At 43.9% G+C, this 24,407-nt stretch overlaps 1 protein-coding gene across 3 annotated transcripts in view; it reads right to left on the bottom strand.

Moving 5' to 3' along the window:
• Positions 1–24,407, bottom strand: part of CEP89 (centrosomal protein 89) — a 182,446-nt gene that overhangs the window by 96,425 nt on the left and 61,614 nt on the right. For all 3 annotated transcript variants that reach the window (XM_033942233.1, XM_033942232.1, XM_033942235.1), the window contains exons 6-8: positions 20,341–20,442; positions 16,617–16,826; positions 9,350–9,492 (exon numbers count right to left, since the gene is read on the bottom strand). In XM_033942233.1, coding sequence (XP_033798124.1) covers positions 9,350–9,492; positions 16,617–16,826; positions 20,341–20,442 — 455 coding nt within the window. The remainder of the gene's footprint in view (positions 1–9,349; positions 9,493–16,616; positions 16,827–20,340; positions 20,443–24,407) is intronic.

Here is a 24,407-nt window from a genome sequence, read left to right as displayed (position 1 = left end):
AAGTATGCAGAGCCTGTTCTCCAGAATGAGAGTGAGGTTTCGGAAAGAAGACAGGCAGAACAATGGATTGGTTGAGATGGAATTCAGAGACAACCTTAGGGAGAAACTTTGGATGTGTACGCAGAACCACCTTGTCATGATGAAAGACGGTAAAAGGTGGGTCTGCTACTAGTGCATGGAGCTCACTGACCCTCCTGGCAGAGGTGAGAGCAATCAGGAAGAGAACCTTCCAAGTGAGAAATTTGAAAGAAGCCGTGGCCAAAGGTTCAAACGGAGGCTTCATTAAGGCTGAGAGAACCACATTAATATCCCAGATCACGGGAGGTGCTTTAAGAGGTGGTTTCACATTGAAAAGACCTCGCATGAATCTGGAGACCAAGGGATGAGCTGAAAGGAGTTTCCCATGGACTGGCTCATGAAAAGCAGCAATAGCACTGAGGTGGACTCTGATGGAAGTAGACTTGAGACCAGAGTCAGACAAAGAAAGAAGGTAATCCAACAAGGTCTCCACAGCAAGGGACATAGGATTATGATGATGAAGAAGACACCAGGAAGAAAACCGTGTCCACTTCTGATGGTAACATTGCAGAGTGGCAGGTTTCCTGGAGGCATCCAGAACAGAACGAACGGACTGAGACAAAAGAGTATCATTCGAAGTCAGCCCGAGAGATACCAGGCTGTCAGGTGCAGAGACTGGAGGTTGGGATGCAGAAGGGTCTCCTGATGCTGTGTAAGCAGAGAAGGAAATTGTGGAAGTAGAATAGGTTCCCTGGAACTGAGTTGAAGTAGAAGGGAGAACCAATGTTGCCTGGGCCACCGTGGCGCAATCAGAATCATGGTGGCCTGTTCCCTCTTGAGCTTGAACAAGGTCCGGAGCATGAGAGGCAGAGGAGGGAAAGCATACAGGAAGAGATTGGACCAATCCAGGAGAAATGCATCCGCTGCCAGACGGTGAGGAGAGTAGAGTCTGGAGCAGAAGTGGGGCAGCTGATGATTGTGAGGAGCTGCAAAGAGGTCTATCTGAGGAGTGCCCCACTGAGCGAAGATGGACTGTAGAGTGAAAGGATCGAGTTCCACTCGTGAGGCTGGAGAATTCTGCTGAGCTTGTCCGCTAAGGAATTCTGTTCTCCCTGAATGTAGATAGCTTTCAGGAATAGATGGTGATCTGTGGCCCAAGCCCAAATCTTCTGGGCTTCCTGGCACAAGAAGCGAGAGCCTGTCCCACCCTGCTTGTTGATGTAGTACATCACAACTTGATTGTCTGTGCACAGCAGGAGGACCTGAGGAAAGAGTAGATGTTGGAAGGCCTTGAGGGCATAAAACATCGCTCTGAGTTCCAGGAAGTTGATGTGATGTTTCATTTCCTGGGCTGTCCAAAGTCCTTGAGTTTGGAATTCGTTCAAATGAGCTCCCCAGGCATAAGGGGAAGCATCGGTGGTGATGACAAGTTGATGAGGAGGTAGATGGAACGAAAGATCTCTGGAGAGATTTGAGGATATCAACCACCATTGTAGAGACTGACGAAGAGATGATGTCACAGATATGTGTCGTGAGCAAGGATCCGTCGCTTGGGACCACTGGGTCGCTAGGGTCCATTGAGGAGTGCGCAGGTGGAGACGTGCGAAGGGTGTGACATGAACTGTGGAGGCCATGTGACCCAAGAGTATCATCATTTGCTTGGCAGAGATGGAGCGTTGATGAAGCACCTGCTGACACAGAGATTGGAGAGTGTGAAGACGGTTAGATGGCAGAAATGCTCTCATGAGGACTGTGTCCAGCACCGCTCCAATGAATTGAAGTCTCTGAGTGGGGATAATATGAGATTTGGGTAGATTGATCTCGAACCCCAGAAGTTGTAGAAACAGGATGGTCTGGTTGGTGGCCTGGAGTACTGTCTGAGAAGAATTGACCTTTATCAACCAATCGTCCAGGTAAGGAAACACCTGAAGGTGGTGGGAACGTAGAAAGGCAGCCACCACAATCAGACATTTGGTGAACACTCTTGGAGAGGAGGCAAGACCGAAGGGTAGCACCTTGTATTGGTAATGACAATGGTTGATCATGAAGCGGAGGTACTGTCTGGAGGCCAGATTGACCGGTATGTGAGAATATGCTTCTTTGAGATCTAGGGAACATAGCCAGTCGCCTTGATTGAGAAGAGGATAAAGAGTAGCCAGAGAAAACATCTTGAATTTCTCTTTTACCAAGCATTTGTTGAGATCGCGAAGATCTAAAATGGGTCTGAGATCTCTTGTTTTTTTGGGAACTAGAAAGTAACATGGGAGTAGAATCCCTGCCCCTTTTGATCTAGAGGAACTTCCTCTATGGCGTTCAGAAGAAGGAGGGATTGAACCTCTTGAAGAAAGAGGGAAGACTGAGGAGTGTTCAAAGCAGACTCTCTTGGCAGACTTTGGGCAGGAAGAGTCTGGAAATTGAGAGAATAGCCGTGGCGGATGATGTTGAGGACCCACTGATCCGAGGTGATGATTTCCCAACGGCTTATGAAATGAGTAAGGCGTCCTCCTATGGGCTGCGGAAGATGGGCAGAAGAAGGGAGACTGGCTATGTCCTGGAGAACCAAGTCAAAAGGGTTGACTTGATTTCTGTGAAGGGGGAGGTTTCACCTGCTGTTGCTGCTGTGCTGGTCTAGCAGCTTGCCTCTGTTGTTGCCTCTGATGCCTGGGTTGTTGCTGGGCCTGAGGTAAAGGACGAGCCACAAATCTACGTTGATAGGCCGATTGCTGGCGAAAAGGCCTGGTAGGTGTGGTCTTCTTCTTTGTCTTAAGGAGAGTGTCCCATCGAGTCTCATGAGCTGAGAGTTTCTGAGTAGTGGAGTCCATGGATTCTCCAAACAGCTCATCCCCCAAACAAGGAGCATTGGCCAGTCGATCTTGATGATTGACATCGAGTTCTGAAACTCTGAGCCAGGCCAGTCGCCGCATAGCCACCGACATAGCCGTGACCCTAGAGGTCAGCTCAAAGGTGTCATAGATTGATCTGACCATGAACTTGCGCAGTTGTAAGAGCAATGAAGAAGTTTGGCAAAAGGCGGATCTTTTACGGTCAGGGAGGTTTTTCTCAAAAGATGACAAAGTCTGAATGAGATGCTTAAGGTAAAAAGAAAAATGGAAAGCATAGTTCCCTGATCTATTTGCTAGCATCGCATTTTGATACAACCTCTTGCCAAACTTATCCATGGCCTTACCTTCTCTGCCAGGAGGGACAGAAGCGTATACACTAGCCCCCGTGGATTTCTTTAAAGTAGATTCCACCAGTAAAGACTCATGGGGGAGTTGCGGCTTGTCAAAGCCTGGAATAGGTATGACCTTATATAAGGAGTCCAGTTTGCGGGGAGCTCCTGGGATGGTCAAGGGTGTCTCTAGATTTTTGTAAAATGTCTCTCTTAATATGTCATGGAGAGGCAGTTTGAGAAATTCCCTTGGAGGCTGGTCAAAGTCCAGAGCATCTAGAAATGCCTTGGATTTTTTGGATTCAGCCTCCAAGGGAATAGAGAGAGAGTTACACATCTCTTTGAGAAAAGAGGTAAAAGAAGTTGAATCAGGTTTAGAGGAGGGATCTAAACCAGAAGGATCCTCTTCCCCTGATGAACACTCTCCCTCCGAGAGGAGAGGGTCCTCCGAATCACCCCACAGATCAGGGTCCCTCACCTGAAAACTGCGGTCCCGGGAGTCCGGTGTGGAGGGTTCTAGGTGTCGAGTTTTATGCATCGACTTACCAGACCTCTGTGAAACGGTACCGGGAGATGTTATAGGCTGTGTCGGCGCCGAGGTTTGAACAGCCTGGTGTAAGAATCTCGGTTCCGGCGCAAAGACCAGCATTGATACCGAGGAAGTGGTATGCATCGGTACCAACAAAGTGGATGCCGATAAAGGAAGCTGCTCCACTGCCGGTACCGGCGGCTCAGACCGGACCGGGACTGGAAGGCTCGGTGTCAAAAGAGCAGGGAGCAGCTGTTGGAGTTGTTCTTTGAGCTGGACCTGCAGGACGGCGGCAATGCGCTCGTCCAGTGAAGGCACCGGTACCACTTTTTTCTTCTGCGGTACCTTGGGTGCTGCTCTACACTCCGAAGAGGAACCCGATGTCAAGGGGCTAACCTCAATCGGAGCGGAGAGCTTCCGTGGGCGCCTCGAGGTTGGCAGGATTGGGCTCGCTGCCACTGAGACCGGAGGGCGCTCCAGCGGGGAAGGCTTTTTAGCCGGCTTACCTGAGGGATGCAACGCCGGCGCCGTATCGCACGGTGTCGATGAAGTAGGTGCCGACTGCGTCGGGGCCGAAGCCGGAACCGGTGCCGCTGAATCCGACATCTCGGTACCAAATAATAATCGCTGTTGGATTTGGCGATTTTTTTAAGTTCTCTTTTTAAGAGTGGCACAGCAGGTGCAGGTGGACGCTCGATGGTCAGGACCAAGACATTGTAGACACCAGTTGTGCGGGTCTGTGAGTGAAATTGGTCGAGCGCACCGCTGGCACTTCTTAAACCCGGGTTGAGGGGGCATGAAGGTAAAAACGGCTTCAGCCAAATCGAAGGCCGAGGCCTCAATGGTGGCAACAGGTCCCGCTGGGGCGAAACCGAAAAAATGAAAGAAAAACAAATTAAGTTTTTTTTTTTTAACAAAGAAAATAAAATAAAATGAGGGAAACAATATTTCCCAACGAGTTTACGCGAGCGGGAAGGTGAAAGTGGGGACCGCGCGCCTCCGTCGGGCGGGAAGGCACTCGCGTGTGCGCGGTGCGGCCTGCTAGAACTTTCCAAGTTCTTAGAGTGCAATCACTCTAAAATTGTCCGTACCGGGGCTCCGTCGGTGCCGTCACCCATCAGTCAAGAATATGCTGCCTGCTTGTCCTGGGATAATAATAATAATTTTATTTTTGTATACTGCCATACCCAGGGAGTTCTAGGCGGTTCACAACAGTTAGATAAAGTACAGACAATGTGGTTGGAATTGAGGAACATAATAAAGCAATCATGAAGTCAAACTAGTTATACATTTACAATTTAAATGAGGGAAAAGATTAAGTACATTACATATAGTGAGTATATATAATGAATTTAAGAGAAGGAGATAGATGCATACTAGTTATATGTTTACAATTTAAGTGAGGGAAAAGATTATATATAGTACATACAGTAAGTATATACAGTGCATTTAAGAGAAGATGCATACAAGCTTTAAGGAGGTGGGGGTAACAATCTTAAAGGAAAGGAAAGGGAAGGGAAGGCTGCACAGTGGTATACCGTATTTTCACGCATATAACGCGCACCCGTGTAAAACGCGCACACGGGTATAGCACGCGGGGAACACAAATTTATGTTTAAAAAATTTAATATAGCGCGCACACGCGTATACCGCGCATGCTAAAACCTCCTACCGCTTACTCCGAACCGGCATCCTCCCCCCCCCGCTCGCTTACCCGCGTTTTACAACTTTTTTTTTCAATCCGATCCGGCATCCCCCCTGCGAACCGGCATCCTCCCCCCTCGCTCGCGTCACCCCCCCTCCCCCGCGATCCTACATCCCCCCAGCACCAAACATCTCTTACCCGATTGGGCACCGGCACCAGCACCAATGCACAGGACGTGCCAGTGCCCGAAGATCCTCCCTCGTTGGTTTGGGCTGGGCTGGGCTGGACGGTGCGATGCAGGAGAGATAATCCTTCTTCCTGCGCCGGGCTGGACTAGGCTTTGAGCATTTGCGCATGCTCAAAGCGTTCTGGTCTCGCTCTCTCCGAGAATCTGAGAGAATCTCGGAGAGAGCGAGACCAGAAGGCTTTGAGCATGCGCAAATGCTCAAAGCCTAGTCCAGCCCGGCGCAGGAAGAAGGATTATCTCTCCTGCATCGCACCGCCCAGCCCAGCCCAGCCCAAACCAACGAGGGAGGATCTTCGGGCACTGGCACGTCCTGTGCATTGGTGCTGGTGCCGGTGCCCAATCGGGTAAGAGATGTTTGGTGCTGGGGGGATGTAGGATCGCGGGGGAGGGGGGTTGACGCGAGCGGGGGGGGGAGGATGCCGGTTCGCAGGGGGGATGCCGATCGGATTGAAAAAAAAAAGTTGTAAAACGCGCTCATGCGTATAACGCGCAAGGTTATGCACGGTTTGTAAAATCGTGTATAACGCGCGCGTTATATGCGTGAAAATACGGTAAATTGATAAATGGATTGGTAAATAAAAAACCTAAAACTGGACTTAGGGATATTTGGAGCATTGAGATCAAGCAACAATTTACTGCGTCTCAATGGCCACGAATTTGGTCTTGGAGAATGAGATGCACAGTGTCCGCATCTATGAGACAAACTTGGTTTTTCCTTTTACATAGAGCATTTTGGACCCCAGTTAGATTACAGAAGTTAAATAGCTCTAAATCTAATAGATGCTGGCATTGTAATCTTGAGATTGGGACATTAGATCATTTGTTATACTATTGTCCCCTTATTTTGACCTTTTGGAAATCAATCTGGACACAAATAAATTGTTTATTAGAGAATCCTGTGGCTTTGTCATATGACACGATTCAATTTGGAATGTCAATGAGAACAAAGAGCCAAATTTCATCAAACAACAATAAACTTTTATTGATTATGACAGGAGTCGCCATACAACATATCACACATAATTGGAAAAATTGTAGCAGGCTTAATTACAGTTTTTGGTGGAACTCATTGTGTCATATTTAAAGAGGGAGAGAATAGCCATACAAAAAGGGATTTATAAAAAATTTAAAGAGATATGGGGGCCATTGACAAATTTTTGTAATGAATAGATACCATTTTTACATTATAAATATAATATAAGTGAAGGGATGGGAGAGAGGGAGGGAATTTTGAACGTTATCAATTGTTTGGGTTAATATAAAGTATATTTCATGGTTTATATTTAATTGCATATATTATGGGGGCTTGAGAGGGCAGGGGTTAAATACTATGTATTATGATTAATATGATAGAAATTCAAGTGATGTATTTAAATTCAATTGTCAACTTACTGATACACTTGTTGTAAGATGTAAAAATGAATAAAGAATTTAAAAAAAGAAACATGCGGTATACGAGCCACTTGTTGGGGGTACGTGGCACTGTGCGGGTCTCCCACCCCCCTTCCTCCTTAATTGCTGCCGCTGCCGGGGATCCCATGCCCTCTCTTCCTGCCTGTTCCCCTCCGCCGAAGTCGACCCAGAAGGTTTTGCTCAGATGTCAGAGCTGACGTCGGAGGGAAGCCTTCTGGGTCAGCGGGGGATCCCAGTTACCTCCTTCCAGGTGGGCTGCTCCTTTCTGCCTTCAGCGGCACTTGTAGCAGGGACACAGACAGCAGCTCTTATACGCTGCATGTGGCTGACCCGAAAGCCTTCTCTTCGACGTCAGAGCCGACGTCAGAGGGAAGGCATGTGTGTCAGCCATGTGCAGCATGTAAGATCCGCTGCCCGGGTCCCTGCTACAATTGCCACTGAAGGCAGGAAGGAGCAGACCAGCTGGAGAGCCCTGAAGACAGCGAGTTCGGCCCTAGAGCAAGCAAGTAAGGGAGAGAGAGGCCATGATCTGGGACAAAGGGAGAAAGGAGGGGGGGAAGGAGCACATTGGGACATGGGAGGTAAAGGCTGGAAGGCAGGGAGGGGGGCACTAACTTGGGACATAGGAGGAGGGAATAAAAATAATTATTGGGCATGGGTGTGTGAGTGAGAGGGAAAGAGATGGTATACCTGGGGAAAGGAAGAAAGAGGAAAACTGTGGGGAGGGGGGAAGAGAGAGAGAGATATGCATGGGGAATAAAAGAATGAGAGGGAGAAATGTTGGATATGGTGGTGGAGAGGGAACAGAGATAGTTTGAATGGGAAGCCAGGAGAAGGAATATTGGACAGTGATGGAAAATTGATTTCAAACCCTAGTTGTTGAAGAAACCTTTATCGCCAACTGTGTTGCTCAAAGTACTTCTTGAGGTGAAGTGAAGAGTGTGGCACAGTGGTTAAAGCTACAGCCTCAGTACCCCGAGGTTGTGGGTTCAAACCCACACTGCTCCTTGTGACACTGGGCAAGTCACTTAATCCCCCCATTGCCCAAGTTACATTAGATAGATTGTGAGCCCGCCAAGACAGACAGGGAAAAATGCTTGAGTACCTGAATAAATTCATGTAAACCGTTCAGGGAGAACGGTATAGAAAACTGAATGAATAATGTGGCTTTTATTAGCCAATCGTCTAGATATGGAAATACTTGGAATCCCTGAGTAGAACTTTGTACTGAAAGTGTTGATGAGCTATGCGAAACCGCAGGAACTTTCTGTGAGCAGGATGTATGGATGTGTGTGTGTAAGCCTCTTTGAGGGGTAGAGAGCATAGCCATTTGTTTCATTCTAGAAGGGCATATAGAGTCCCCAGGGATAGCATGCAAACATTTTCTTTGACTAGATATTTGTTCAGGGTGCAGAGGTCGAGAACTGGATGAAGACCTCCCGTCTTCTTTGGAATTAGAAAATACCTGGAGTAGAACCCCTGATTTTTCTGAGAAGGAAGAACTACCTCTATAGCGTTTAGATCAGGGGTGTCAAAGTCCCTCCTCGAGGGCCGCAATCCAGTCAGGTTTTCCCCAATGAATATGCATGAGATCTATTAGCATACAATGAAATCAGTGCATGCAAATAGATCTTATGCATATTCATTGGGGAAATCCTGAAAACCCAACTGGATTGCGGTCCTCAAAAAGGGACTTTGACAGCCCTGGTTTAAATGAAACAAAGCTTTGATTTACTGAAGAAGTGATGGTGATTTGGAGGTATTGTTTTGAAATGAAGTCATTAACCCTCTTTAATGACTTTGAGGACCCAAGCGTCCGTTATGATGAGAGCCCATTGATGGTATAACTAATCAACCTCTGATAGGTTGGGGAATAGTCTGGGCGGGAAGGCACTCATGCATGCATGGTGTAGGCAGTCACAAAGTTTAAGACTTAAAGTGACAGTTCACTTTTAACACCGTCCACACCGGGCTCCATGGATGACGTCACCCACATGTGAAAATATGCTGCCTGCTTGTCCTAGGATAAGAACATTTTCTTCAGATGTTCTGCAGGGATTCAGCAATGATCAAAGAAGAGTAAAAAGAAATGTCACAGGGGTAAAGGAGTTAAGGGCTGCTGCAGCATGCAATGAATGGTTTTTGCTTTTACAGGAGATCTCTGGAAATATTTCTCCATTTGTGCCAGTTGTAAACATGTGATTCACATGTGTGATACAGATGAACTGCTCATTTTCAGAACACAAATAATTCACACTAAAAACACTATAGGCCTTTGTGTCGACTAGTTTCTTTAAAAAGTGATTTAAAGCTCCAGTACACTACCTCTTCTTTAGACACAGGTCTGTATTTGGTTTGATAGCAGCTCAGTTCTACAGTCAAACGATGGAGAGTCATTTTCAATGCATCATTTTCATCCACCAACTCTTGAGCTTGTTGTCTTAGTGAAAGCAATTCTGCAAAACCAGCTGTGAAACCAAGGTAGTATTATTTTATTGAAGTACACTAGCGGATATTTTATTACACAATTCACAGGCCTGATAAATTCTATTCCAGGTACGACAGATTAAGTTTATTTATTTATTTAACTTATTTATAATCCGCTTAAAGGCCTAAGCGGCTTCCAATAAAACATACATAATAAATTCCAATAGGCAGGTTCTTACCTTTGCTAATCTTCTTTCTTGTAAATCCACACACTATTCCTGGACAAGAGGGTTATGCATCCCATTTAGAATAGTGTGTACAATTCTGAAGGCCGCACTATCAAAAAGATATAAAAAGTATGAAGTCGTTCCAGAGGAAGGCTATTAAATTGGTATGTGGCCTTCATTATAAGGCGTATGGGGACAGAGGGCGGGCGAGTATAAGGAACCGGCTTTGGAGCAAAATGCCTTTGATAGATAACAGCAGGGCGTGCAAGCTTGACAGGAGCTGGCTTTGGTTTAAATCTGACGATTGAAGCAAATGATTTTTCAAGGTCAGATAATTTCTTGGTGGCTGCCTCGATGGATTCATCAAAGAGGTTGTTGCCCTGACAAGGAAGGTTAGCTAAGCGATCTTGAAGGTTAGAGTCCATGTCAATGGTACGAAGCCAGGCAAGATGACGCATAGCTACAGAGCAAGCAGCCGCTCGGGCAGATAACTCAAAGGCATCATAAGATGATTGAAGGAGATGTAGACGTAAATGAGAGAAAGAAGCAATGACTTCTTGAAACTCAAAATGCATGTGGTTATCCATATAAGCCAAAAACTTTGGTAGAAGAGAGAGAAGAAATTCAAAATAAGTGATAAAATAAAAATTGTAATTGAGGACTTTAGAGAACATCATAGCATTCTGGTAGATGTGACGTCCAAATTTGTCCATAGTTTTCCCCTCCCTTCCAGGAGGAACTGTGGCATAGACCTTAGAAGGATGGGATCTCTTCAAGGAGGATTCAACAAGCAGGGATTGATGAGATAACTGTGAGTTGTCAAACCCCTTGCGATATACAGTTTTATACCTCGAGTCCAATTTTCCTGGAACTGCTGGTATGGAAAAAGGAGTCTCCATGCATCGAGCAAAAGTCTGATTCAAAAGCTTATGAAGTGGAAGCTTGAGACACTCTGCCAGAGGTTGAGGAAGACGCATGACTTCTAGATATTCCTTAGAATATTTGGAGCCAGTATCCAATTGTACATCCAATTATACAGCCATCTGTCACAGGAAAAACGAGAAAGATAGCTGATCTGGCAATACTTTGCCTCGAGAAGGACTCAAGGACGTCGAGGCAGCCTGTGTCGAAGAAGAAGCTTCGGCATGGAAAAAAGCATCAAAGGAATCTGGTGACTTGGATGAGGCAATTGAGACCTGAATATCCTCGAGGTCCGGCATCGGAGACCTCGAATGAGGAGTCGGTGGTCTGGTCGAGGCTGGAGTAGATCGAGGCTTCAAGGAAGATAGTTTATCCTGAGAAGAGTGATGCTTGGAAGAATGCCTCGATGAAGGCCTCGAATGGTGGTGAGAACTATGTCTGGAACCAGATCTCGAGGATCGAGGAGATTTCGCCTCGGAGAAGTAAACAGCCGATGCATGAAGAGGACTAGAGGTTTGGTGGAGGAACCTCGATGCACTCGCAAAGACTCTGCTCCTTGCTTAGAGTGTGAGGAGTCTCGTCGATGCACTCGCAAATAATCTGCTCCTTGCTTTTCATGCTTAGATGGCAGACCAGACAATCGCAGAGACTTTGCTCCCTGCAAAGAGTGTGGAAGCTCAGACTGGGGCATAGGAAGCGGCTCGACCTCACAGGAGTCTGCTGAATGCCCAGGCTGGATAAGAGGAAGCAGTTTAGGTCCCATGTTAGTAAGGAACTGAATAAACTGCTTCTCTAACATGGTCTGGAAAGAAGCCGGCAAGGATGGATCCGCGTCTGAAACCGGACCACCTGCCTTGGCTGGAGGTTCCTTCGAGGTAGTGTGAGTGTGCTTCGACTTAGTAGTCTTGGACACTTTAATCACCACCAGTGGAACCGACTGCTGAGCTATCTGACCTGAGGAAACAGGGGAAGATACAGCAGATGTCGAAGCAAGAGCCGCTGCAAACAACGAAGGTCTGATGAATCTCGAGGTGGAAGCAGTAGGCGCAGAAGGAACCTCGATGGAAGTCGAGGCCGAAGATGCCTTCGAAGTCGAGGGATCAATCGGAGACTCCAACTCGAAAAACTTGTCCACCAGAATGCAATGACGCTTGAAAGAACTAGGCTGAAGTGTTTGGCAAGGCAGGCACGACCTAGGATGATGTTTCGCCCCAAGGCACTTGAGGCAGCATCTGTGAGGGTCCGTGAGAGAGATCGCGTGCCGACACTTGCTACACCTCTTAAAGCCTGTAGCAGGCTGGGACATAGGCAAAAAAATAGCAGCCGCAAAGTCAGCATTGAGATTAAGCACCAGATTACTGCATCTCAATGGCCACGACTTTGGTCTTGGAGGTTAAGATGTACAGTGTCAGCATCTATGAGACAAACATGGTTTTTTCTTTTGCATAGAGCTTTTTGGACCCCTGTTCGCTTACAAAAATTAGATAGCTCTAGGTCTAATAGATGTTGGCACTGTCATCTTGAGGCTGGGACATTAGATCATTTATTATTCTATTGCCCATTCATATCATTATTCTGGAATTCAATTTGGCCTCAAATAAATAGGATGTTGGAAAACCCAGTAGCCTTGACTTATGATACTATCTTATTCGGCACAGCAATGAGAGCAAAGAGTCAAATTTCTTCAAACAATAACAAACTTTTATTTATACTGACTGGGGTAGCAGTACAACAAATTACATATAACTGGAAAAATTATGATAGGTTAAACTATAACTTCTGGTGGAATTCCGTATGCCATATATATAAAATGGAGCATGCATTAGCAACACAGAGAGGTTATTTTGGCAAGTTTCAGAAGATCTGGGGACCATTAGCAGATTTCTGTAATGAATGAAATCAATTTCCCATAATAAAAATCTTATTAAGAAGGGAGGGGGGTGGGATTCATTTTATTTAATTTATCTCATAGAATATTTGTCATTATTTTTATTATAATTGTTATGTGTATTGGGAGGGGAGGGTAAATTTTAACAACAATTATTATACATATTAGGTAATACAGATATTTTAGGTATTATTGTTTATAAATACAGAATAATATATTGTATTTACAGTGATACATGAAAGGAATTCAAGTGTATGTTTTATGTGATCTTTTAAAATTTCTATGTTACACTTGTTAATATATGAAAATGAATAAAAAATTTAAAACAATAAAACAATAGCAGCTGCAAAGTCAAAGCTCGCAGGCTGCGGCCGCCCCAGAAAACGCACGGAAGACGATAAATTTTTTTTTTTAACTAAAATAAAACAGCAATTCGTGAAGAAAAAACACCAACCACGGTTGAGAGAAGGCAAAAAGTGAACGAAGGGAAAAAGCGATGGGACCAGACGGGATCCATCCCAGGATACTAAGGGAACTCAGAGAGGTTCTGGCGAGTCCTATTAAAGACTTGTTCAACAAATCTCTGGAGACGGGAGTGATTCCTGGGGATTGGATGTGGTCCCTATTCATAAAAGTGGTCACAGGGATGAAGCAGGAAACTACAGGCCGGTGAGCCTCACTTCAGTTGTTGGAAAAATAATGGAAGTGTTGCTGAAAGAAAGGATAGTGTATTTCCTTGAATCTAATGGGTTACAGGATCCGAGGCAACATGGCTTTACAAAAGGTAAATCGTGCCAAACGAACCTGATTGAATTTTTTGATTGGGTGACCAGAGAGCTGGATCAAGGACATATGCTAGATGTAATTTACTTGGATTTCAGCAAAGCCTTTGATACAGTTCCTCATAGGAGGCTGTTGAACAAACTTGAAGGGCTGAAGTTAGGACCCAAAGTGGTGAACTGGGTCAGAAACTGGCTATCGGACAGACGCCAGAGGGTGGTGGTTAATGGAAGTCGCTCGAAGGAAGGAAAGGTGACTAGTGGAGTCCCTCAGGGTTCGGTGCTGGGGCCAATCCTGTTCAATATGTATGTAAGTAACATTGCTGAAGGGCTAGAAGGAAAAGTGTGCCTTTTTGCAGATGATACCAAGATTTGTAACAGAGTAGACACCGAAGAGGGAGTGGAAAATATGAAAAAGGATCTGCAAAAGTTAGAGGAATGGTCTAATGCCTGGCAACTAAAATTCAATGCAAAGAAATGCAGAGTAATGCATTTGGGGATTAATAATAGGAAGGAACCGTATATGCTGGGAGGAGAGAAGCTGATATGCACGGACGGAGAGAGGGACCTTGGGGTGATAGTGTCCGAAGATCTAAAGGCGAAAAAACAGTGTGATAAGGCAGTGGCTGCTGCCAGAAGGATTCTGGGCTGTATAAAGAGAGGCGTAGTCAGTAGAAGGAAGAAGGTGTTGATGCCCCTGTACAGGTCATTGGTGAGGCCCCACTTGGAGTATTGTGCTCAGTTTTGGAGACCGTATCTGGCGAAAGACATAAGAAGACTTGAGGCGGTCCAGAGGAGGGCGACGAAAATGATAGGAGGCTTGCGCCAGAAGACGTATGAGGAGAGACTGGAAGACCTGAATATGTATACCCTAGAGGAAAGGAGAGACAGGGGAGATATGATTCAGACGTTCAAATACTTAAAGGGTATTAACGTAGAACAAATTCTTTTCCAGAGAAAGGAAAATGGTAAAACCAGAGGACATAATTTGAGGTTGAGGGGTGGTAGATTCAGGGGCAATGTTAGGAAATTCTACTTTACGGAGAGGGTGGTGGATGCCTGGAATGCGCTCCCGAGAGAGGTGGTGGAGAGTAAAACTGTGACTGAGTTCAAAGAAGCGTGGGATGAACACAGAAGATTTAGAATCAGAAAATAATATTAAATATTGAACTAGGCCAGTTACTGGGCAGACTTGCACGGTCTGTGTCTGTATATGGCCGTTTGGTGGAGGATGGGCTGGGGAGGGCTTCAATGGCTGGGAGGGTGTAGATGGGCTGGAGTAAGTCTTAACAGAGATTTTGGCAGTTGGAACTCAAGCACAGTACCGGGTAAAGCTTTGGATTCTCGCCCAGAAATAGCTAAGAAGAAAAAAAAAAAAAAAAAAATTTAAATTGAATCAGGTTGGGCAGACTGGATGGACCATTCGGGTCTTTATCTGCCGTCATCATCATCTACTATGAAGTTGAACGCAGAGAGTCAAAGACGGACTTCTCGGCTCCGCGGAAAACTAAGAACTGAGGAGACGCGCCCTGTGCTGGCTGGGAAGGCACTTACGCATGCGCAGTGCGGGCGACTCGAAACTTCGAGTTTCTTCAAGCAAGTCTGCTTGTGAGGCGTCCGCATCCGGGCTCCATCGGATGACGTCACCCTTATGTGAGAATACCTGCCTGCTTGTCCTGGGATAATAATACGCTACTGTACTAAGGAATAGGTTTTGCAGAGCTTCTCTACCAGTAGATGGCTGTACTCATAAGCCAGTAGCAAACTATGTCGTTCAGTCACCAGGTATCACTATACATAGCAACCACTAAGAAAGCTATAGAATTCAGTTACTAGATTTCACAGTAGAATTTACAACATTTGAATCACTAAGCAGCAGCTCAGGAAGGATAGGGCTGTGGCAATGTCAAGGGGTGCATAGTGGAGAACCATGCAGAGAATGCCTCATGAAATAAATTTCCACACTGAGTATAAGGGCAATGAACCACCACTGGAGAGGCCAACTTCTGCTAACTCCGGGCCTAGCTCCCATCCCAATTTATTAATTTACATTTAAAGGGATAATTCCATAAAGAAGGTGCCAACATTTACATGGCAAGTCTGCATGTAACTGACCAGAATACTGCACACAGGTGTAAATCAACAGTTACAAATTAAGGACTTCGGGGGCTGCACATTGGAGACCACTGCCACAGAGCTTGATCATGCCAAAGAGCCCTCTGGAGTTCAGGTGTGTTTGGAAATTCTTGATCAAGCCTGTAGCACCTGACACAATGGGAAAAATTTCTGCATCTTTCTGCCATAATTTTTTGGTCAGATTGCTTCTCAGCATCTTCACTATAAGGGCAATTCTGTAATCTAGAAATCTGTATTTATGCATCCCTTAAGCACATAAATGTCTAGAATACACTTACCCATGAAAGTATCAGTAGGGTATCTAAGTGTTGTTCTGTAACAGCATGCCTAACTTACATATCATGTGAATGCAAAGCAGGATGTACACAGGGGCACAGCATGGGCAGATATCCCACTCACATGTATAACGTATAGTGAGGAAAGCAAATTTTCAAGGGTTCTAAGTGCCACTCTTCCCTTTCCACAAGTTTTGCTTTCTTCCCCTCTATGACTGATATCTGAAATGTCTAACCTTTCTTAGTCTTGAGGCTTGTGGCTCTCTCCTTCGTCTTCAAGCAGAATGCCTTATATCTTATGACCTGTGTTGTGAATTGGGAGGTCCCACCTATCATTCTTGTTAAGAACTCTGCACCCCCAGCCTCCAAATCGATAACTCCTCCCCCCAACTAAATATCTTCTCTATAGACCTGATAGAAGTTCTTAGTTCTCATCCAGCATATCTATTTTATTTGGGGAGCACTGCTTTTAGTTTTCTCCCTCTTTTGAGATTGATGGAATCTATATTCCATTATGTTTTAAGTGAAATATATGATTATAAACCTACTCTCATGTCATTCACTTACCTCTGTATCACCTTTCCGTTTATCAGAAGCCTGTACTTAGTAGCCTAATGGTTACAGCAGTGAGCTGAGAATCAGGGGAGCTTGACACAAATCCTACTACAACTCCTTGTAATCTTGGGCAAGACACTTAACCTTCCATTACCTCAAGAACATATTAGAAACAAATTAACCCTGCAGAGACAGAAAAATACCTACTGTACCTGAATGTATACCACTTTGATAGCTTTTGGCTTGCAGGTAGTAAATTAAAAATAAATAAGATGCCACATAGTTTTCTACACAGCTCTTATTGAAAAGGCTTCTCCCCACACTGTCTCTACAGAAAATCTTTTTTTCAAAGAAAAATGTAGTTTCTCTGTGGTTTTCTATTACCTGACATGAGTTTATTTTCCACAGCTTCCTGAAGTTTTCTGTTTTCAAGTTCCAGTTCTTTTAGCTTTGACTTCATTCTCTTTATTTGCAATCTTAATTCCTGAAGATATAGGACCATATGTTCATTTTTTTCAGTCAGCTCATTATTCCTTTTCTTCAGTCTTTCCATTTCTTCTTTAGTCTGACCCATTTGTTTCTGATATATCACATCTACAAAAAAATCATATATGCAACTTTTGACATCTGAAACAGCATTTTATGCTATTAAGGGGCTCATTTTCAAATAATTTAGACACACAAAGTACCACAGTAACCTATGGTACTTTGTATGGCTAAGTGCTTTGAAAATGAGCCCCTATAAATTTGGATTACAGCTCTCCCTCCGGATTTGCGGTTTCCCTACTCGCAGTTTCGCTTATTCACGATTTTTTTTGGGGGGGCAGGCTGCCTGAACCTCCTCAGACCTTACCTGGTGGTCTAATGGCGACACGGGGCAAGAGCGATCTTCCTATGCTCCTGCCCCGTGCAATGCCGTCATCAAAATGGCTTCCGTGAGTTCCCGTTGTAGTCGAGACTACAACAGGAACTCACTACAGCCATTTTGATGACGGCTTTGCATGGGGAAGGAGCATAGGAAGATCGCTCCTGCCCCGCGTCACCACTAGACCACCAGAGGGCAGCAGCCAAAAAGCCAACCTGAAGACCTCCATGTAGCTAGCAAGGAGCTCCATGTAGCTAGCCCATAGCAAGGAGTGACGCACAGCTCAGAGAATGGAGCAGCAATACTGCCGGCAGGAAGGGGAAGCGGATGTTGTAATTGCCAGTGGCCAACAGCCTACTACAAGGAGAGCAGAGGTATGGTTTGGGGGAGGTCCGAGATGCAGGAGGGAGGCAGGGTTGGGTCAGAGCCAGCCCAAAAAATTATTTGCGATGTTCCCTCTATGTTGCGCAGGTGCACGGCCATGCACATCTCTTCAGAGCCCTGTGCAGTAGCTCTTCACCACCTCCCTCCCATCACCAGTATGTATCTTGGAGCAGGCCAAGCAGTTGCGCCCTGCAGTCCAGGGTTCCATCAGGGAAGTGGCGTACCAAGAGGAGCCGGTCTGCCCTGGGTATAGCGTTGCAGCCTAAAAAGGGGTGCTTCAAGAGCCGGCATCATGAATGCCTTCTGGCAGCAGCAGTGTTCATAATTCGCTGCTCTGTTGGGGTTGGGCCTTCCTCTGCCGGGACCTGTGAAGGCATGCCCGAAGTCAGCAAGAGCAGCGAGTTCTGAATGCTGTGCTGCTGGAGAGGGAGGGGGGAGAGAGAGAGAGAGAGAGAGAGGGAAATGCTGCAACCGAATGGGAGAGGGAGGGAGGAAGGAAGAAAGAAAGACCAGAGAAGGAAGAAGAAAGAGATACCAGACCATAGGAAAGGAAGGGAGGGAGGAAGGAAGAAGAGGAGATGCTAGGCCATGGAGGAGAAGGAAGAGATGCCAGGGCATGGGGGGGAGGGAAGAGAAGGAGACAGATATGCCAGACCAGGGGAAAGGAAAGGAAGGAGAGGAGATGCCAGATCATGGAAGGGAAGGACAGGAGAGGAGAGAGATGCCAGGGCATGGAGGAGAGAAGGGTAGGAGATAGATAAAATGAGAGGGGGTGAAGCTGAAATGAATCATGTACAAAGGAAAGAAGAGAAACAGGATAGATAGCTTATGGAAGGGACATAGAAAGAGAGAACAGTGGATGGAAGTGGCAGAAAGGGCAGACGCTGTATGAAAAGAGAGAGTGAAGTAGAATGGGTATATGTGGATCGATTTTTCACTCTGTCAAAAATTAAAAAGACTAGGGGACACTTGAAGTTACAGGGAAATACTTTTAAAACCAACTGGAGGAAATTTTTTTTTTTCACTTAGAGAATAGTTAAGCGTTGCCAGAGGATGCGGTAAGAGCGGATAGCATAGCTGGTTTTAAGAAAGGTTTAGACAAGTTCCTGAAGGAAAAGTCCATAGTCTGTTATTGAGAAAGCCACGGGGGAAGCCACTACTTGCCCTGTATCAGTCAAACAAGTCACTCCATTTGTCTTAATCAGAAAAAGTAATAACAAGAAAAAGTTCTTCTTTACTGTTTTTAGAAACTATGCTCAGAGCATAGTTTCTAAAAACAGTAAAGAAGAACTTTTTCTTGTTATTACTTTTTCTGATTAAGACAAATTTGGTGACTTTTTGTCTGTTTATATTCTCCTTAGTCACTCAACAGTCTATATTTGGTTGAGTTATTTTGCCTCTTATTTTTCTTTTTGACTTTGCCCTGTATCGGTAGCATGGAATATTGCTACACCTTGGGTTTTGGCCAGGTACTAGTGACCTGGATTGGCCACCGTAAGAACGGGCTACTGGGCTTGATGGACCATTGGTCTGACCCAGTAAGACTATCCTTAAGTTCTTAAGAGAAGATGATTAAAGCAGAAACAGCAAAAGGTAGAAAAAAGATTTTTGTTGCTTTAGAATAAAGTAGTATTGTAGCTGTATTGATAAAAATTTATAAACAGGAAATGGAAATAAGAATCTTTTTATTGGACTAAACCCCCTTCCTCAGGTCAGGACAGGATACCATAACAGCAGGATATGGTTAAAAGATTAAGTGAAAGAGTCTATTAGAGAAGACAAAAAAAAACCATCCTTTAAAGAATTGAAAAAGGATCCGAATGAAGAAAATAAGAAGAGACAGAAGCACTTGCAAGTTAGATGGAAAGCACTGACAAAGAAAGCTAAGAAAGAATATGAAGAGAAACTTGCTGAAGAGGCAAAAACTCACAACAATTTTTTTTAAGTACATCAGAAGCAGAAAGTCTGTGAGGGAATCCATGGGATCGTTGGATGATCAAGGAACAAAAGGGGCACTCAGGGAGGATAAGGCCAAAGCAGAGAGATTGAATGAATTTTTTGCTTTGGTCTTTACGGAAGAAGATGTAAGAGATCTACCTGAACCGCAAATGGTTTTCAAGGGAAATGATGCGGAGGAACTGAAAGAAATCTTGGTGAATCTGGAAGATGTACTAAGCCAAATCGACAAGTTAAAAAGTGATAAATCACCTGGACCGGATGGTATACATCCCAGGTTACTAAATGAACTCAAATATGAGATTGTCAATCTGCTGTTAGTGATCTGTAACCTGTCACTAAAATCGTCTGTAGTACCTGAAGAGGGTGGCCAGCGTTATCTGAGAAATTACAGACCAGTAAGCCTGACTAGACAAAATGGTGGAAACAATTATAAAAAATCAAATTGTGGAACCTGTAGACAAACCTGATTTAAATGAGACAGAGTCAACGGGTTCAGCTGAGGGAGATCTTGCCTCACCAATTTGCTTGACTTCTTTGAGGGTGTGAATAAGCATATGGCTAAAGGTGAGCCAGTTGATGTAATGTATCTAGATTTTCAGAAAGCATTTGACAAAGTTCCTCATGAGAGGCTCCTGAGAAAATGAAAGAGTCACGGGATAGGTGGCAAAGTTCAGGAATTGGATTAGGAATTGGTTATTGGATAGAAAACAGAGGGTAGGGTTACATGGTCATTTTTCTCAATGGAGGAGAGTAAAAAGTGGAGTGCTGCAGGGATCTGTACTGGGACCGGTGCTATTTAACTTATTTATAAATGATCTGGAAATTGGAACGACGAGCCAGGTGATTAAATTTGCAAATGATACTAAACTGTTCCAAAGTAAGTTTCAGTTAAAATCTAACCTGATTGGTCAATCTTCAAAGGATTGTTCCTTCTTGGGAATTCATCACCGTAAACTGTATCAACAGATCTTGGAATTTCTGCAATCATATCATTCTTCATCTCTAAATAAAACACATTTACTTAGAAATCGATTTATCCATATTACATAATAACAGAAGAATAAACATGTTGCAAACATTTTGTCTTGTCTCATTTGTTAACAGCATACATTAATTCAATAGTTGTCTCTTGCAGTGATTACAAGTCCCTTACTACACCGATAAGGATATATAGTCATGTGAAAAAATTAGGACACCCCATGAAATATTCAATTCTTTCTTAAGAAATCACATATCAATGTCAAATCTTTTTTTATTTATCTCTGGAAAAGAAAGTGATGTAATTGCAGGTAAACAACAAAAATTTTCCTTGATTTACTCATGAAACAAAAGATATCTACAAAAATATGTATTCTAACTGAGGAATAAATTAGGACAATCCCACATATCCTCCCACTTAAAGTGGCTCAAATCACACAGGTGCACATTATTAGAACATCGTTACTCAGCATTTTGACCTCAGACATTTAGTTTGGTGTGCTCATGACTGCTGCAGTGAGAGTGAACACCATGGTGAGATCAAAAGAGCTGTTTGAGGCCTTCAGAAAGAAGATTGTAGAAGCTTATAAGTCTAGTAATGGATTTAAAAAGATCTCAAAAGAATTTGACATTAGCCATTCCATGGTCTGGAAAATAGTATACAAGTGGAAGACTTTCCAAACAATTGCCAAGATGTCTAGGTCTGGCCGTCCAAGCAAGTTTACCCCCAGAGCAGACCGCAAGATGCTAAAAGAAGTCTCCAAAAACCCTAAAATGTCATCACAGGACCTACAGCAGGCTCTTGCAGAAACCCTGAATACCCCACTTTTCAGACCTCTCCCAATTCACCTCACAAGCTGTGACAGCTTTTACTCACTGTGACCTATTTGTGGAACAGTGCTGCAGCCTGCCTCAGCTCTCTTACAGCAGCAAGATCAGAGAATCACTGCCTCAGGCTGGGAATGCCTCTGCAACACTGACCCTCCGACTGCCAGTCAGACCTTATGCCTGACTGCACTTCTACCCCTGTGGACCGACAGACACACACCGGGATGGGCAGAGGTGAGAAAATGCATTTTGCACCCTGCGAGACACTGCCAAGCCCCCTAAGGGCACCTAACAGACTGTGCTCGACCCCTGCTTGAATTGAAAGAGCCTGAACGTTTAAAAAAATCCTGACTTTTAACCCTGAAGAAGCTGATTTGATGTGGCGAAACAAGTCCCATCAGATGTGGATTTAGAGCGCAAGCCGCAAGATTGAGCATGCTTGGTCTGGTTTTGATAAAGAAGAAGTATACAGTTCTGGCTAAAAATCTACTAATTAATCAAGCTATGAATTTAAAATAAGTAAAGTTTGCATGCTTAAAATAATCAGTACTGTGATTAAAGCAATTGATAATAAGTGGCAGAAAAACGCCTGTAGTCTTTTCCCGGTATCAACAATATGAATCGGGTGTTTGACAAAAGAGGTTTTTAAAAATAAAATCCTGTTCTTAGAAAAGCCCAAAAAAAGGATAATTGAATTGAAAAGCCTAAAAATAGCAGTAACTAACTAGTAAAGTATAATTCATATTAAGCTTATAATTGGCAGCAGAAAAATTGTGAAGGTTTTGGTCCATGAAAGAAATCCATCACCACATTAACCAAGGGAGAAAAAATATATGATCCTTGGAATGGTGCTCCGAGACCTTTTCTCCTTCACTTATTTAGCTGATTTTAGTAGTTTACCTTGTGAGGATCGAGTATTATTTGTGGCAAACTGATTTTTGCACATGTTTTTTGACATTTTGAGTGTTCTCAATGCAGGCAAAGCTTAAGAAATGCTCTGAGCACAAGAATTCTGAAAAAAAAGGGGACAAACATCGAATAAAATAATAAAATGTGGAGAGCAAAATAAACACACTCCAGCAGTCATGTGTGAAGAAAAGAAAAACTGCAGGTGGAGCTAAGAAGCTCAGTGAAGTACAGAAGAGGCACAGAGAAAAATCCAAACTGGATTCCTTCTGCAGATGGCACATGGCCACGGGGACACTACCCACTTGTCTAGTAATAGAATGTCTCACCTATTGCACTGAAAGGTGGTATTACCTTGTCTGGTGTCTATACAATGAGAAATAGCTTAGAAATGGATTTCTGCAATGCTACTGTACCTTAGATGACCTATCTGAGGATTATCATGTGTGATGCATATTACTTGAGGAAAAAAATTGCCCTAAAATGAGGCAGGGCAGAAGTATTTGACAAAAAGCAGGTCTGGTCAGGTCTGGTATCAACATGCACAGATACAGGACTTTCAAATGAGGCTTTCACTTTATCTGTTCTTGCTATTCCATTCTTTTGGATAACTGCTGGCTGATGATACACTGTACATTCTAATGGGTGGGATTCTTCGGTTTCTCAGTTAGGACATATGCTGTTTATCAAATTGTGGATGGGAGGGTGGAGGATAAACTTTATAAATTGGATTATTGTAGAAAATCAAGTGTTGTATCCAAGTTAAAATATTGTTACTTTTTGATACACTTGTTGTAAGTTATAAAAATGAATAAAGAATATTAAAAAAATTGTTTATATTGTAAACTGTATCTTATGTTTGAAGTATTTAAAAAAAAAAAAAAAAGAGTCTTTAAACCCCATGTCAGATTTGGAAGCTGAAAAATTAGCTAAGCACCAAAATGATCCTTAGCAGTTAAAAAAACAGAGATGTACCCTTCCTGAGAACCCTAAGGATCCTTAATCAACCACATAATTCTTCAATACCTTTTATTTATTTATATACTAGCTGATGCCCCGGCGTTGCACGGGTATTAAATTATAGCAATAACACTGTAAATGGATTCAAATAAAGATACTTTATAGTGGTGAATGAAATTATTTGTTTACAGCTTTATAAAAAGTACAATATTCAAATTATAATGTGAAATATTTGACAAAATGAATATAATACAACTAACACAAAACTTGATTATAAACAACATTTTTAGTTTCACCTCCAGGAGCAAGAACATATAAATTATTGGGTGAAGAGATCCCCAGAACATATCACCCCAGGTAGTGAGGGATCTGCATACCAAGTTTCGTTCAAATCGGTCAAGCCGTTTTTGATTTACTGTGAGAATGGCAGCTGTTTACATTTTTTCCATTGACATGAATGGGTGAAATCTGATTTTCTGTTTGTAGCTCCGCCCACGTGTGCAGGTGGGCCGCGAGACCCCCAGAACATATCACCCCAGGTAGTTGGAATTACTGTGAGAATGGCAGCTTTTTACATTTTTTCCATGGACATGAATGGGTGAAATCTGATTTTCTGTTTGTAGCTCCGCCCACGTGTGCAGGTGGGCCGCGAGACCCCCAGAACATATCGCTCCAGGTAGTGAGGGATCTGCATACCAAGTTTCGTTCAAATCGGTCAAGCCGTTTTTGATTTACTGTGAGAATGACAGCTGTTTACATTTTTTCCATTGACATGAATGGGTGAAATCTGATTTTCTGTTTGTAGCTCCGCCCAAGTGTAGAGGAGGGCCGCGAGACCCCCAGAACATATCAACCCAGGTAGTGAGGGATCTGCATACCAAGTTTCGTTCAAATTGGTCAAGCCGTTTTTGATTTACTGTGAGAATGGCAGCTGTTTACATTTTTTCCATTGACATGAATGGGTGAAATCTGATTTTGTTTGTAGCTCCGCCCACGTGTGCAGGTGGGCCGCGAGACCCCCAGAACATATCATCCCAGGTAGTGAGGGATCTGCATACCAAGTTTCGTTCAAATCGGTCAAGCCGTTTTTGCGTGATCGCAGCACATACACACATACATACACACACACATACGTACACACATACATACCTCCGATTTTATATATATATAGATTAATTATATAAACAGCACCTAAAGTTAGGCACCCATGCCCAGTTGTAGAATAAGGTCAGTTATGTAACATAATTAGCTAATTTGCATTTAATTAGTCATAAATATGAACTGACCTTCACAAA

Source organism: Geotrypetes seraphini, chromosome 4, assembly GCF_902459505.1.
Source record: "Geotrypetes seraphini chromosome 4, aGeoSer1.1, whole genome shotgun sequence".
In the NCBI taxonomy this organism is placed as follows: domain Eukaryota; kingdom Metazoa; phylum Chordata; class Amphibia; order Gymnophiona; family Dermophiidae; genus Geotrypetes; species Geotrypetes seraphini.
This window is presented reverse-complemented; position numbering and strand designations above follow the sequence as displayed.